The 12,720-nt window shown below is 47.5% G+C and overlaps 1 protein-coding gene across 1 annotated transcript in view; it reads right to left on the bottom strand.

Annotated features, from left to right (window-relative positions):
- Nucleotides 1–247: 247 nt before the first annotated feature.
- The window catches only part of Adamts16 (ADAM metallopeptidase with thrombospondin type 1 motif 16), a 117,015-nt gene continuing 104,542 nt past the window's right edge, over nt 248–12,720 (bottom strand). The window contains exons 19-23 of the mRNA XM_059276456.1: nt 11,951–12,152; nt 11,657–11,851; nt 9,232–9,456; nt 2,440–2,587; nt 248–1,357 (exon numbers count right to left, since the gene is read on the bottom strand). Coding sequence (XP_059132439.1) covers nt 1,254–1,357; nt 2,440–2,587; nt 9,232–9,456; nt 11,657–11,851; nt 11,951–12,152 — 874 coding nt within the window. The 3' untranslated portion in view covers nt 248–1,253. The remainder of the gene's footprint in view (nt 1,358–2,439; nt 2,588–9,231; nt 9,457–11,656; nt 11,852–11,950; nt 12,153–12,720) is intronic.

The raw sequence follows: 12,720 nt of genomic DNA, 5'->3' as shown, positions 1-12,720 counted from the left end.
CTGCCCATCTCTCCTGCAGCTCTATCCTCTCCTCCATGACAGGCTGGATAACTTTCCATGATGTTCTAAAACCCTCTTCAACACTGCTTCCCTAGTATCTTCTGCCAGCCCTTCTCCTCAGAAGTAAACCTCAGGACAAACCATGATGTGATTCCAAAGCATATCATACAATATAAAATTTATTATAAAATTTCAGCAAATATAAATATCTAGGAGCCTATTTGGAAGGCCCTAGGTGGGGAGATCAGAAAGAAGCACCAATAATGACAGGGAGAGGTATGGGGGTAGAGTGGAGGGCAGCCACGAGGCCTTTCATTTGAAGGTCATTGGCCTTTGCTCCCAGCTCAGAAGCAACCAAACCTATGGAATGTATTTTAAAACCACTCAACACAGAAACCATAGCCTAGGGCTTAACACTACCAGCACATCAGCCACTTGGCTGACATCTATCTGTTACTGGGGATCCTGCCTTTCCAGGGACACCTAGATATTAGTGTCACCTGTACTTCTGATACCCCATTTAAAACAGAACAGAACAACACTGAAAAATGGATTGAAATAAGAACTCACTGTGAATAACTGAGAAAGAAAACAAACTATCAAAGTTGCTCCCCCAGCCCAGGGTTTGAAAGTACAGAAAGCACCTTAGTGGGAATTTTGGTTTTCCATTTCCAAGTATGCGAATCCTAAGTCAGAGTCCCCAGCAAGTACCAGCTCCTGGAGCCAGTGGGGTAGGAGAGAGCTATCTCCCAGGTGCCCTTCAGTGTTCACAGAACTTTCATGATGATAGTGGGGTCTCCGAGGCAGGAGGGAGGCCAGTGTGCTGGATGGCAGATGCTGTGCACATTTTTCTGATTGCTTGCCCTTCTCCTTTTAGAAATGCATCCAGCATTTGCTAAGTTATGTCTGTCTCCGGCATGTGGTTTGGCTGAATGCAAACGTGGGGGAAGGTTGCTTCCTGCCAACTACAGCACAGGCTCTCCCGTCCATGGGCAGGAGGTCAACCATCAGGACCCTACTTTCCCACCTAACTGGAGGACAGAACGTGTCTTTGTGGGTGCAGGTATGTGTTCCAATACTTGGAAACACATGGATGCACTTTGGGTCAAAATCCCAACAGTCCTTCTTCTTCCAGCTCCCATCTTCTCGGATGCATCCCAACGCATACTGCAGAGCTCTCCAGTCTGGCCTCTCTCCGCCGTCCTCGGGGGCATCTTCTGTCTGCCGGGACTGGTCCCAGCTTACAAATTGGACTAGGAGCAGGTGTTGCAGCACTGCTTGCTGTAGAACCTGTGACTGCACATGCCATGCTGAGGAACCAGGTAGCACCAGTGGAAGAGGTCTTTGCAGAAGATGTCTAGAAGCAAGCACACTGCGCATTAGCTTGAGCCTCCTAGGGGCAGCACTGGACTCTGCTGGCTGTCTCTGTTGCACAAAGCAAAGTGAATTTGTGATGGCTGAGGAGAAGCTCCCCTCCAGGCTGGTTGTTGTGTGAATGAGAGACGTCCCCAATAGACTATTTTGTCTGAACTCTGGGTCCTCAGTTGTTGTTGTTGTGGAACGTTTGGGAGTCAAGATTGACTGGAAAATGGGGACCATAAGGGGCAGGTTTTGAAGTTGCATACCCTGGCCCTCACTTCCTTTACCTTCTCTGCTTTCTGACAGTGGATATAATGTGACCAGCTACCTCACACTCCTGCCACCATCTCCCTGACCCCAGCCACCAGGACTGTATTCCTTGGAACTATAAGCCAAAGAAAATCGCTAAGTCCATGAAGACGCTGTCTGTCAGGCATGTAGTCACAGCAATGAGGTGTAAACAGGGTCTGCATGGCATTGTTTTCATAAAACCCTCCCTATGAAACTGGGGTCTTCTGGTGCTAAATATACTGGTGCAGCTCCCTGTCCAGGAAAGATGTATAAAACATGGATACTGGATGCCAAATGCCTAATTCTCATGGTGGGTCCAGCCACCGCCCTTACTCCCAGGCAATCTGGCCTAAGATTCAGCCCAGCGCCCAGGGCGTCAGGCTCGGCAATTGCCTAAGGCACCTTATGTATACACAGGATGGCTTTTAGAGTCTACCCGAGGAGTAAGGAGGTTTTGTGTATTTCAAGGGGACTTTTGTTAAGATTGTCTCTCTGAATACCACAAACAGCATATAGAAAGAGATAAGCCCATGCTTTTGAAAGGACAGACACATCACAAATGGCTCTGTCCCTTCTGGGGTGGGACGAGAGTGGCAGGAAGAGTGTTGTGACAATTTCATTGTAAAGTAGAGGAGGTGAGAAGAAGGAAAGACTATTACAGACACAAGGCCCCAACTCCAGGGTGCTCCAGCTAGCACCCCATCTCCTGGGACTTTCTAAGGGACTTCTCCAGAAGTTTGACATCACCACCTGAAACTCCAGGTCCAGCAGAGGGACTCTGGCACTCACCTCTCTTCTCTGCAATAGGGCAGAAATGGGTGTTGCAGGCCAAGGAGGTCTCCGGTTTCTGGTGCAGGATGCAATCCGAGGCTGGCTGTCCCCCCAGCAAACACTGCACGGTCCTCCTCTGCACGCCACCCCCACAGCTGGCTGTGCACTGCGAAGGCAAAGCACGCCAGTCGGTCACACGCTGCCTGGATGTGAGCACAAGCTTGTCCACTGGCAGGTCCGCTTATCAGAGGGCCGTGTCGTACACCGGAGGGACAGTAATGGGGACGAAGATTCCTGAAGTGAGGTGACGTGTGGCCCTCTACCAGAGCACCACAAACTGGCCCACTATATGGCTACCCCATGATGTGGCTGCTGTCTTACCCTTCTTGAGGACCAAGAGAAGACAGCCTTGGTCTGTCAGGATGCACTCAGGTGGGGATTTGATACTGCAGCCTTGATTAAGGTTTCCTGGGATCAGCATGTTGAGGCATAACACACTTGCTAAAGGCATCAGTGTGTTGCATAAGAACACAAGTATCTGTGGATTCGCCTAGGAGCTTCTCAAATTATAGACAGTGTGAAAAATGAGAATACTTAGATCCTGTCTCCAGGGAAGTGATCACAGGTTACTCTTATGTTTAGAAAAAAAATCAGGGAAGCTTTCCCCCCACATCATTTTGGTTTCTGTTGAAGGTATTTGAGAGAATGAAACTGCTGATTGACACTGAGGCCAATGCCAGGTACTCTCTCACCTGTGTGGGGCTTTGTCTTGAACCAGGTCTTATCATGCCCATGGTGCCAGAACTCTATTGGCCATTCCCCGACTCTCCTTTATCCTGAAGGAAGCCACATCCAGGATTAACTGCAGATATGAACCTCTGTCTAGAATGTTCTTGGATGAGTCACTGAGGGTCTGATGGACCCAGGGAGCTAGTGCCTCCAGGAGGCTATACCAGGTTGCTTTCTCATGGCATGAGGGGACAGTGTCTTTTGGGACAAGATGGCACCTTCATTGAGACGCCTGGGGAGCCTCAGAGGTGTTAAGGTCAGACCATTTTGGACCCCAGCATGCCAGCCAAAAGCTCCTTGAGTGAGGGCATCTTGTCTCAGCACTCTAGGCAGAAGTAACTCAGGGAGAATGGAGAGGGAGAGCTAAATAGATCCTGTTCACTAGCTGTCAAGGTACACACTCCATGAAAACTGCGTAGGAGCCGTCTGACACCAACCATGTGCAAAAATGTAAGGATGAGCAGCTAGACTGACAGAGGAACTTTAATGGGCCTGTGGAGACTAATCGACCCAAGAAAGAAAACAGCACAAGTCTAGAATGAATTGTTTAAGGCATGTTTATGCAAGGTTGATGGTTCAAGTATGTCAAGAATGTGGGCAATTAAAGGGACACCTGGAAGAAGATGAGGTCAGTTCTCAGTTGGGATGTCCCCGTGTGTGGCAGACAAACTGACCAGTTGTTTACCTGGCAGGAATCATTCTGTGAAAAATTGGGACACGCATGACTCACTGGTGTTGCTGGCACACACTTTGAAGGCCGAGTCCCACCACAGGGAACTGGAGCTTCAGGCATGGACCAACTCACTCACCCAAAGCAACATGCCAGTATCAGCCAACTGGATACTGAACTTATCCTTACTGCCTGCCACCCTCAGAGCATTCAGAGTGATCTCAGATTCCCTGAGTCTAGTGTCACGCCAAATTAATCACCTTCCCATCTCCAGTGAGGAGAGAAATTGGACACACAGAGTGCTGGGAATCTGAAGCTGAAGGAATTGCTTTTGCTCATGTCTTCCTCTTCCGGCAAAGCATGGTCAGGCCTGGAGCCCGTGTCTGGAACATTTCCTAGAATTATACTCCTTTATTTCAAGATCAGAATTAGTGAAAGTCACCCACAGCTCAGTTTCAACTTGTAACCATGGCAACCAGAACAAACAACACAGTGGGCAGATACACATTTTGTTTCTGAATTGCCAGGGTCAGATGGGTCAGTAGATGTTTCCCACTGTGCATCATACTTCTGACACTGCAAAAGCTCAGTTCAGCCCTTTATTCTTTGCTTTGTGCATGTCAAGCCCCCCACTCAGCTCATGGGTTGTTGAGAGCTCTTGGGATGTGGGCGAATGGGACCAAGCAGCAATGGGCCTGGTCTCACTGGGGACATCTGCAGCCATTTCTATCCACCTGCCTCTCATCCTTTAAGCAGAACCTGTTCCTGTTCAGCTGAGGATTCTACTCAGGGTGACAGTGAGATGTGTCTAACATTATGACACAGCTACGTAGCATCTTCTACAAGGCTCATCCTTGTGAACTGTTCAACTGAACTTCCAAAAAATAGTTATAAAAATCTTCTCATGTTTTGAATACATTTATGATTCTGAGTTAGGCTGCATTCACAGCTGTCCTCTGCTAGCTGAGGGCCACAGATTGGACACAGTTCACAGTTTCGAAACCACTCATGTGTGGTTTGGTGTGCTTTGCCATGGATTTTTTTTTAATGAACGCATATCAATCACTCATCACTCCTGTACCGGGCAATGTTCTAGGTACTCGATACTCAGTGATGAAGACAAGTGACTCAGCGCCTGGCCTCAGGGTACTTGAAGAAGCCACTGGCCAGAGTGTGGTCCTAAGCTGGGCAGTGCCAGCAGCCGTGGAAGCTCAGGCCCTCGGCAGTGCCAGCTCTGGCACCCTCCCCCTCCCCCCAGGCTCCCCACCACTCCCTGCTTCAGGCTTGGCACCATCCCTGGTGATTCAGACACCCTGGTTTAGAGAGTCTGAGACTGCCTCGTGAGAAAAAAGGTATATTTATGTAAGAAACAGTCTCTCAAATTCTCAACATTTGCATTTCTCCACATTACACAGGAAGGAAAAAGATACTTGGCTCAAAACTTTGGAAACGTTTTGAATTGATAAAGATTGCAATATACAAGGAGATGAAAAGAAAATATGAAGGTTAAAAATGTGTATTCTTTTTCTTTCCAGGACAGGGAAGGATGGAAATTGTTTATCAATTACACACAGTGGCTTCAAACTCAGCTGAGTGCTTAGGATTTTTATCACAGAGTTCTTGTTGGGTCTTCCATTTACAAACAGACAAGAAGCACCTGGAGCCCTCAAGAGCAGGCAGTTTGAGGGCTGGAAGACAAGGAGACAGCAGAGGCCAGGAGAAGACACTGGGGCGGCAGGAACCAGGAGAAAGCAGGGGGAGAGCAGGGGCCAGGAGGCTCACCTGACTGCTTGCTGTGGACAAGTCCATGTCACCAGCTTTGAAAGAAAGAATGTTCAATGGAGAGTCTAGAAACTCAAAGCTTGGCCATCTTTCTGCAGTTTCTCAGGAAAGAATGCTCAATAGAGAGTCTAGAACCTCAAAGCTTGGCCATCTTCCTGCAGTTTCTCAGGACTTCTGCTGAGCAATCTGCTTGTGGAGCAGACAGCCTGCTGCTTGGTAACCTTGTTCTATATCAGCGCAGCAGATCCAACACAGCCACCTGCTGCAGACACCTATACAAACCTCTTGGTCTGGTGGTTTCATGCTGGACCTGTGGCTCTCACATTAGAACCACTTGGAGAACGCAATATAGCAGATCACTACCCAAGAACTCTTTGAAAGATTTTGCCCAGTTCTGGAGATTGGATGTGACAAGGAGCCACCATCTTGTCTAGGAAGATGGTCCTTTCTAGGGTCCAGCAAGTGTGGTCCTCTTGTGGTTCTAGGATGGAATTAACTTTTGCAGTCTGAGAACATTTCCTTCCTCAATAAGACCACCACACTAAATCCACACTGCAGATGTGGTTACATCTACTCCTATCTCGACAGACTAACTGAAGACATTTGCTGACCACTTCTCACTCAAAACCATCTGTCTCCCTTTCTGCTTCTCAGACTTCAGAATGCTTCTGGATCAGAAGTGATCCTGATGTTTGAGAGATCAACAATTCACACGAGATAGGTACTAGATGGTAGAAGTGGCAAGAAGGATTACTCACTTCATCAGTGAGGACACTAAACAGGTGCATCACAAATAATAGTGTCTGCTTTGAGAACTTTTGGATGTAATGAAAGCAAGCCTGCCTCTTCGTAACACTGGTCTTTCTGGAACATGGTAGTTGCTGATGGATTCCATTGAATTCGTAGGACCACAAAGATGGAGACCATGGGCTTCATACAGTGCAAAGCTCAGCCCTCAAATACAAAGGACAATAAATACAGAAGCACACATACCCAAGTGCTGGGGACCAAGGGTTCCATTCTGCTACCTCTCTTCTCTAGAACCTCTTTTGAGAGGGACCATTAAGTCTGTCTCTTAATGTAGTATCTTCCTTTTCAAATCCAGAGCATTTTCCATGGCCATGGAGATGACAGACCAGTGTTTTTCAGAATGGGATTGCACAAACTTCAATAGCCTTACTCATAACAACTTCTGATATAATTAAGGATGGGGTTGTGCAAAGTCACTCAGCATAGATTGTGAATTATCCATCAATAGCTCTAAGCTGGTTATTATTTTTGCATGCCCCCTTAGAGCTTTGGGAGATGAGGAGTGACTGTATTGTGTTTACAGGGCAGCATCTAGCTGTAGTCTTTGTGCATCTGTTTGTACTCTGTGCATGCTCCTCTCTCTCTCTCTCTCTCTCTCTCTCTCTCTCTCTCTCTCTCTCTCTCTCTCTCAGTGTCATCTGTGACACAGCTGCTGACCCCTCATAGTCAGTGTCCTCTCCAAATAACCTGTACTGTCCTAGTGAAGTGTCCCTGCCCTGCCAACCTTTGACACACTCATCTCTGACATGTGAAATGAGAAGGGTCCAACAGGTGACCACATTAAAGCTGTTCCCAGACCTCACAGCATGGGAACCAGTAGATCCTCAGTACACATGACTGAAATGATTTAGGTCAACCTTATACCATGGTGCACCATGAAATGAGAAGATAAACAAAGCTATTTGAGTCTGAAGAGACCCCAGATAGCAAATCACCACAATGTCCTTTAACTGGGACAAGAATAAGCCTGTCTGCAGTGGAGGGTCAGCCAGGCACAGACCATCCATTACTACCTGAAAATTTTCCAGCCCGAAAAATTTCCACAGTTTATGTGTAGGTCAAGGGTACAGATGCTTAAGGCAAATATACTCCATGAGTTATTGCTTGCTCTATAAAGGTTATGATATTAAATCAACAAGAGACTCTCAGTGGGTATAAACTGTAGTCAGTTGATACAAATGACTCATTAGACAGATTAGACATTTCAGACCTACTGAAGCTATTGAAGAGGTATGCTAAGTTTTAGGTTTGGGTTCGAGAAAAGTATTGTTAAAGCTTTACATGCTCCAAGAGAAGAGACCTAGACTGGAGAAAGTTGGCCACTGCTGACATGGACCATCTGAGTTGGTCAACTCCACGAGTCACTTTGGTCACATGACCACAAGCCCTGTCTAGTTTTAGGGCTTTGACTAAGCATCTATTCCTACAGTCATTTCCTCCCCAGAACAAAGTGTGAATACTGACACTGCTTTGCTTGTAGTGAGCAGTGGTTTGCCTAGCTCTTAAATCCTTATAAACTTACCTACATCAAAATAGATACTAGTCTTTTGAACTAAGTAGATGATCATCAGATTGAGATGTTAACTGCAGCCACTTGTTCAAGTTTAACTGTGAAACATCCTCACAGGATTGTGAGACATCCTTATAGGATCAGGTGCTTTAACATTTGATCTTCAGCAGGTGGCACATTTTTTGGAGGCTGTGGAAGTTTTGAGAGGTAGGACCTAGCTAAAGGAAGTGGGGCATGGGCCCATGGGGTGGGGTCTTGAGATGTGTGCCTTTCTCTGGCTACTAGAACAGAGAGGCATGAAAGGACTATGCTGAGCAGGTGGCTGGAGGTATATCAGTTGCATGCGGGCCTTAGCAGTTCCAGGGTCTGAGTTCACCCAATCTGGCAGCACTAACACCAAGCAGTAAGAAAGGAGGCAGGGCATGGATGAGTGACAGATATCCAGAAACCAGGGCCTGAGAAACAGAAGCCCACAGGACTAAGCTGCTGGGAAGTCAAGCAGAAACAAGACAAGGAAGGAAGGCAAGCCAAAATGATCACCTCTACTGTTAGAGGTGAGGCAGTGGGTAAGGAGAAGAGTATGGGGATACCAAAAGCCCTAGAGCAGTAGTTCTCAGCCTGTGGGTTGTGACCCCTGTAGGGTCCAAACAACCTTATTGCAGAGGGCGCCTAAGACCATTTTCATATCATATATTTACGTTACAATTCATAACAATAGCAAAATTATAGTTGTCAAGTAGTAATGACAATAATTTTATGGTTGGGGGTCACAACATTGTGAGGAACTGTATTAAGGAGTCACAGCATTAGGAAGGTTAAGAACCACTGTACTAGAGGGACCCTGTACACCCTCAGCCAAGGCTGCTGCTCCAAGGGCCCAGGCACGACATGAAAATCCCCATCTCATTTTCATAGCTACTTGGTTAGCTATAAACTAACCACTGGTGATTTATTATAGATCTCATAGTTTTTCCATTCACACCCATCTCTGGGGATCCCTGCCCAGGTTTTACCAAGAGTATTACATTTCCTTACACTTGATGGCATAAACATTTGCAATGATACACAAGGGCCCAATAATGTTCAGCAACATGTGGAGTCCATCCTCAGCATGCCACACCCATCCTTGAGGGGCCACCCACGTGTGAGAGAGAAAGGCCAGTGGGGCTCAATGAGCTTTAGGGAATATACTCCGACGGAAAGCTGCCCCCTTCCCAGTGTAAGCCTGCCACCAGCATCCATGTCTTACCTGAGACCAGGGTGAGGCAAACCAGCTGCCTCTTGGGGGGCCTGCAGCAGCATACAGAGGGTGCTTGGGACAGGGAAACAGGCCGCAGGCACGTTCCAGTTCCAGGTCCGGCTTTGGCAGATGCAAGCACTTCTTGGAGGCCAGCTCTCGGTACTTTCCAGAGACGTACTTCTCAGCACACCTGAGAACTCTCTGCTGTGTACCTCTCTCGCATGTCGCAGAGCACTGTGAGGAAGAGGGCAAAGAAGGGCCTTTGAGTGAACTCAGTGGCCCAAGTGTTCCCTGGTGGCACCAACTTTAACTTATATAAATATAGACGCTTCTTGGCTTGGGCCTGGGCATTTAAAAAAGGCACTTGTAATATCCAACATTAAAGTCAGGAAGGAGGATTTGAGGTTGGGTACTGTGGCACAGTAGCTCCCAGCACTTGTGGCGCTGAAGCAGGAGGATGGCAAACTTAAGACCCCATCTCAGAACAAAACCAGAAACAATAGATCATAGAAGCATGGAATTATGGGTGATAAATAGGGGCGTTGCAGACAGAAACCTCATGGGGCTGATTCTGAGGACACTTTTATTGAGAAATTTAAATGTTGGGCTGTCACTGATAACAACATTAGAAAAATATTATGAACAAAGATATGTAGTGAGTCACAGCTCTCTGTATCGCCCCCACACCTCCTCTGCAGCCACGATATGGGCGCTTAGAGTATTTCAGGGTTCATAAACCTCTCCTAGAAACCTGAGTGGTTCCTGGAAAGGAAGCAACCAGGCATAAGGGGTGAGAGCATTTGCTTCCTCTGGGCTGCATGCTACGCTCAAGTGGTGCCTTTTGCCTGGCTCCTGTGTGAGCGAGCGGAGAGGCCCTGGACAGACTAGTAAGTGGACAGAAGAGGCTGGAGCATCTGCTAAGCAGAAATGGCATGTGAAGCAACATCCTCTACACCTCAGGCCAGTGCTGGTGTCTGCAGTAGGGACCCCAGCTCTGAGAAATACTGCTGGCCTTTGCTGGGGTAGACAGGCAATGCTGGGTATCCCAGGACCGTTGGGCCAAGCTGCCAACAGGGGATCTAAGGGAGCAGAAGTCCTCATACTCACCTGTTGGCTTCCAAGTGCCTTCTGTGTCCCCTACATCCTAGACAGAGTTTCCATTAGAAGACTATTCCATGCTGCCTATTGAGGATGGCAGAGGGATAAGTTACGGTGTATGTGTGTAAGTCTGTATGTGTATGTATGTGTTTGTGTTTGTGCATTACTGTGTGTGTATACATATTCTCTGTGCATGTGTGTATATGTGTGTGTATATATCACATATATATATATAGCACATATATAGCATGTGTATGTTCATACACACACACATATATAATCATATATATATGTGTGTGTGTGTGTGTGTGTGTATGTGTGTGTGTGTGTGTGTGTGTGTGGTGTTTTAAATTCCACATGAAGAATTTTCTCCCTGGACAGAGCCCATAAACTATGCAACCTATACCTTCTGCTGTCTAGACATGCAGCTCAGAGGTTTGCCCAGTAGATTTGGCTTTTCTAGTAAAGATGGAAATCCATCCAGAGTCACTCATCCATTTGCTCTGGGAGACAGTGAACCTGTGCACTTGACCAGCAGTGGTGAGTTTCCTGTACGCAGTAGACAATGCTGCATTTAGTTTTCATTGACAAACAGTGTCTCAGGAAGATGCAAAACCCTGGGGGTTGTCTTCCTTCCTAAACAAGGCACGGCCCAAGGAATGTGGAGAAATCGGGCACCTTTGGCCTTGCCCTGAGAAGCATGAGCAGGAACAGTTAGTGGCTTTCTTTCCCAGATACCATGGGGAGGTAGTCTTGGTCTTGGGGAATAGCATGCCCTTGGCTGGTGTGGAAAGATTTCTAAGGTTCCTTTGGCCTCACCTTGGCCAAAGCTAGTCGGGAAACCTCTATACTCCAAGCTCAGATCTCCCTGACTTGTCCTCCTTTGGGGTCCATATATCTCCAAGCAGTATGAATGGGGACATGCCCTTCATTTTCTGCCATGCTGTCATTGGCTACATAGCCAATGCACATGCAACCCAAGACATTTCTGCAAACAGGAGTTGGCTGCCCATGGAGACTATCTTTAGAAATGAGTTCTGTGCTTTCTGAATTCACACACCTTCTCCTTGACCTGCACAAGGCTTGAAAAAGGCTACTGATGTTCTTCAGTTAGTGGTGTCATTGTGAGGAGGGATCGGGCATGGAGGGAGGTCAGCATGGATGCCAGCGAAGCAGGTGATCTGAGGCCAGGACTGAGAGAGGTAATGGACTCAAAGCATAGGAAACTGAACTTGGGCAGTGTGAAAAGACACACTGAACGTAGAGTAGGCAGAAGCAAAGCAGGCAGCTTGGAGAGAAGAAGCTGACCCCATTCTGAGGGGATCCGATGCCATACCTGAGACCAAGCAGACACCAGCCACTGCAGCTTCTTATGCTTGTGGCAGCGCTTGAGCAGGCAGACTTCCTGGGTCCTCGGCTTGGGCTCTGAAGTGCAGGCGGTGTCGTGCAGCAGCCGGGCTCTGGCTGAGGGGTTGGTACTCTTGCAGGCCACTGCTCTCTTCCGCCACCCCTTCCCACAGGTCCGTGAGCACTGAACAAGAGAGCAGATGAGCGAAACGTACAGAAAAGGCAGGAAAACTCCCACAGTGTTTGATCCAGCCACCGCCCCTTCTCAGTCCCACCGGGTTACCTCTGTCCAGGGCCCGGTGCTCCAAGCAGGTGGGCAGCTTTGAGAATTGCAGGCTTGGCGGCTGAAGGGTGTAGGCTGTGGACACAGGCTGCCTGAGATGGGCTCTTCACGGTAGTGTGCCCTCCGTGTGCACTGCACAGGCCTGCTCTGAGTGCCCCCGCCACATGTCCGGCTGCACATGCTCCAGTTTCCTACAGACCAGCTGGTAGGGGACACAGAAGCCTATAGTGAGGGAGGAATGGTGTCATGGCTCCCAGTCAATAGATCTGCGTGCATGTGTTGACAAATGGCCCTTGTTTTTGCAGTGACAACTTACACAGATGTCATCTTTTCCGGTTTTCACAGAGAGGCCATTTTTGCCCATGCATCACTGGTGCTGGATATGTCTCTCAAACTTTAAGCAGGGGAATGGGGGTGGGGAATCTGGTTTCCCTATATTAGCAAGTAACCCACCTTAGAACAGATCTCTCATCTCCCTCTAAGCTTTTTTGTTATAAAAATAGAAAACTTCAATCACATCCCCAATAAAAGACCTTTGTGCTTACACCCACTCAGCTTCAACAGTTATCAGTTCACACTGGCATTAACTTAATTTTGTAACATCTGCATGCAAAATTCAGATGCAGCTATTTCAATATAACATTTGCATGCAAAATTCAGACAGGGATTCCTATGTGCATTCCTTGAAGATTCAAATTATTTATGTTTTTAAAAACATAACCACAGACAGTACCATGATGATATCTAACACATTATGGTACTTAACATGT

This window comes from Peromyscus eremicus, chromosome 11, assembly GCF_949786415.1.
Source record: "Peromyscus eremicus chromosome 11, PerEre_H2_v1, whole genome shotgun sequence".
Lineage (NCBI taxonomy): Eukaryota > Metazoa > Chordata > Mammalia > Rodentia > Cricetidae > Peromyscus > Peromyscus eremicus.
This window is presented reverse-complemented; position numbering and strand designations above follow the sequence as displayed.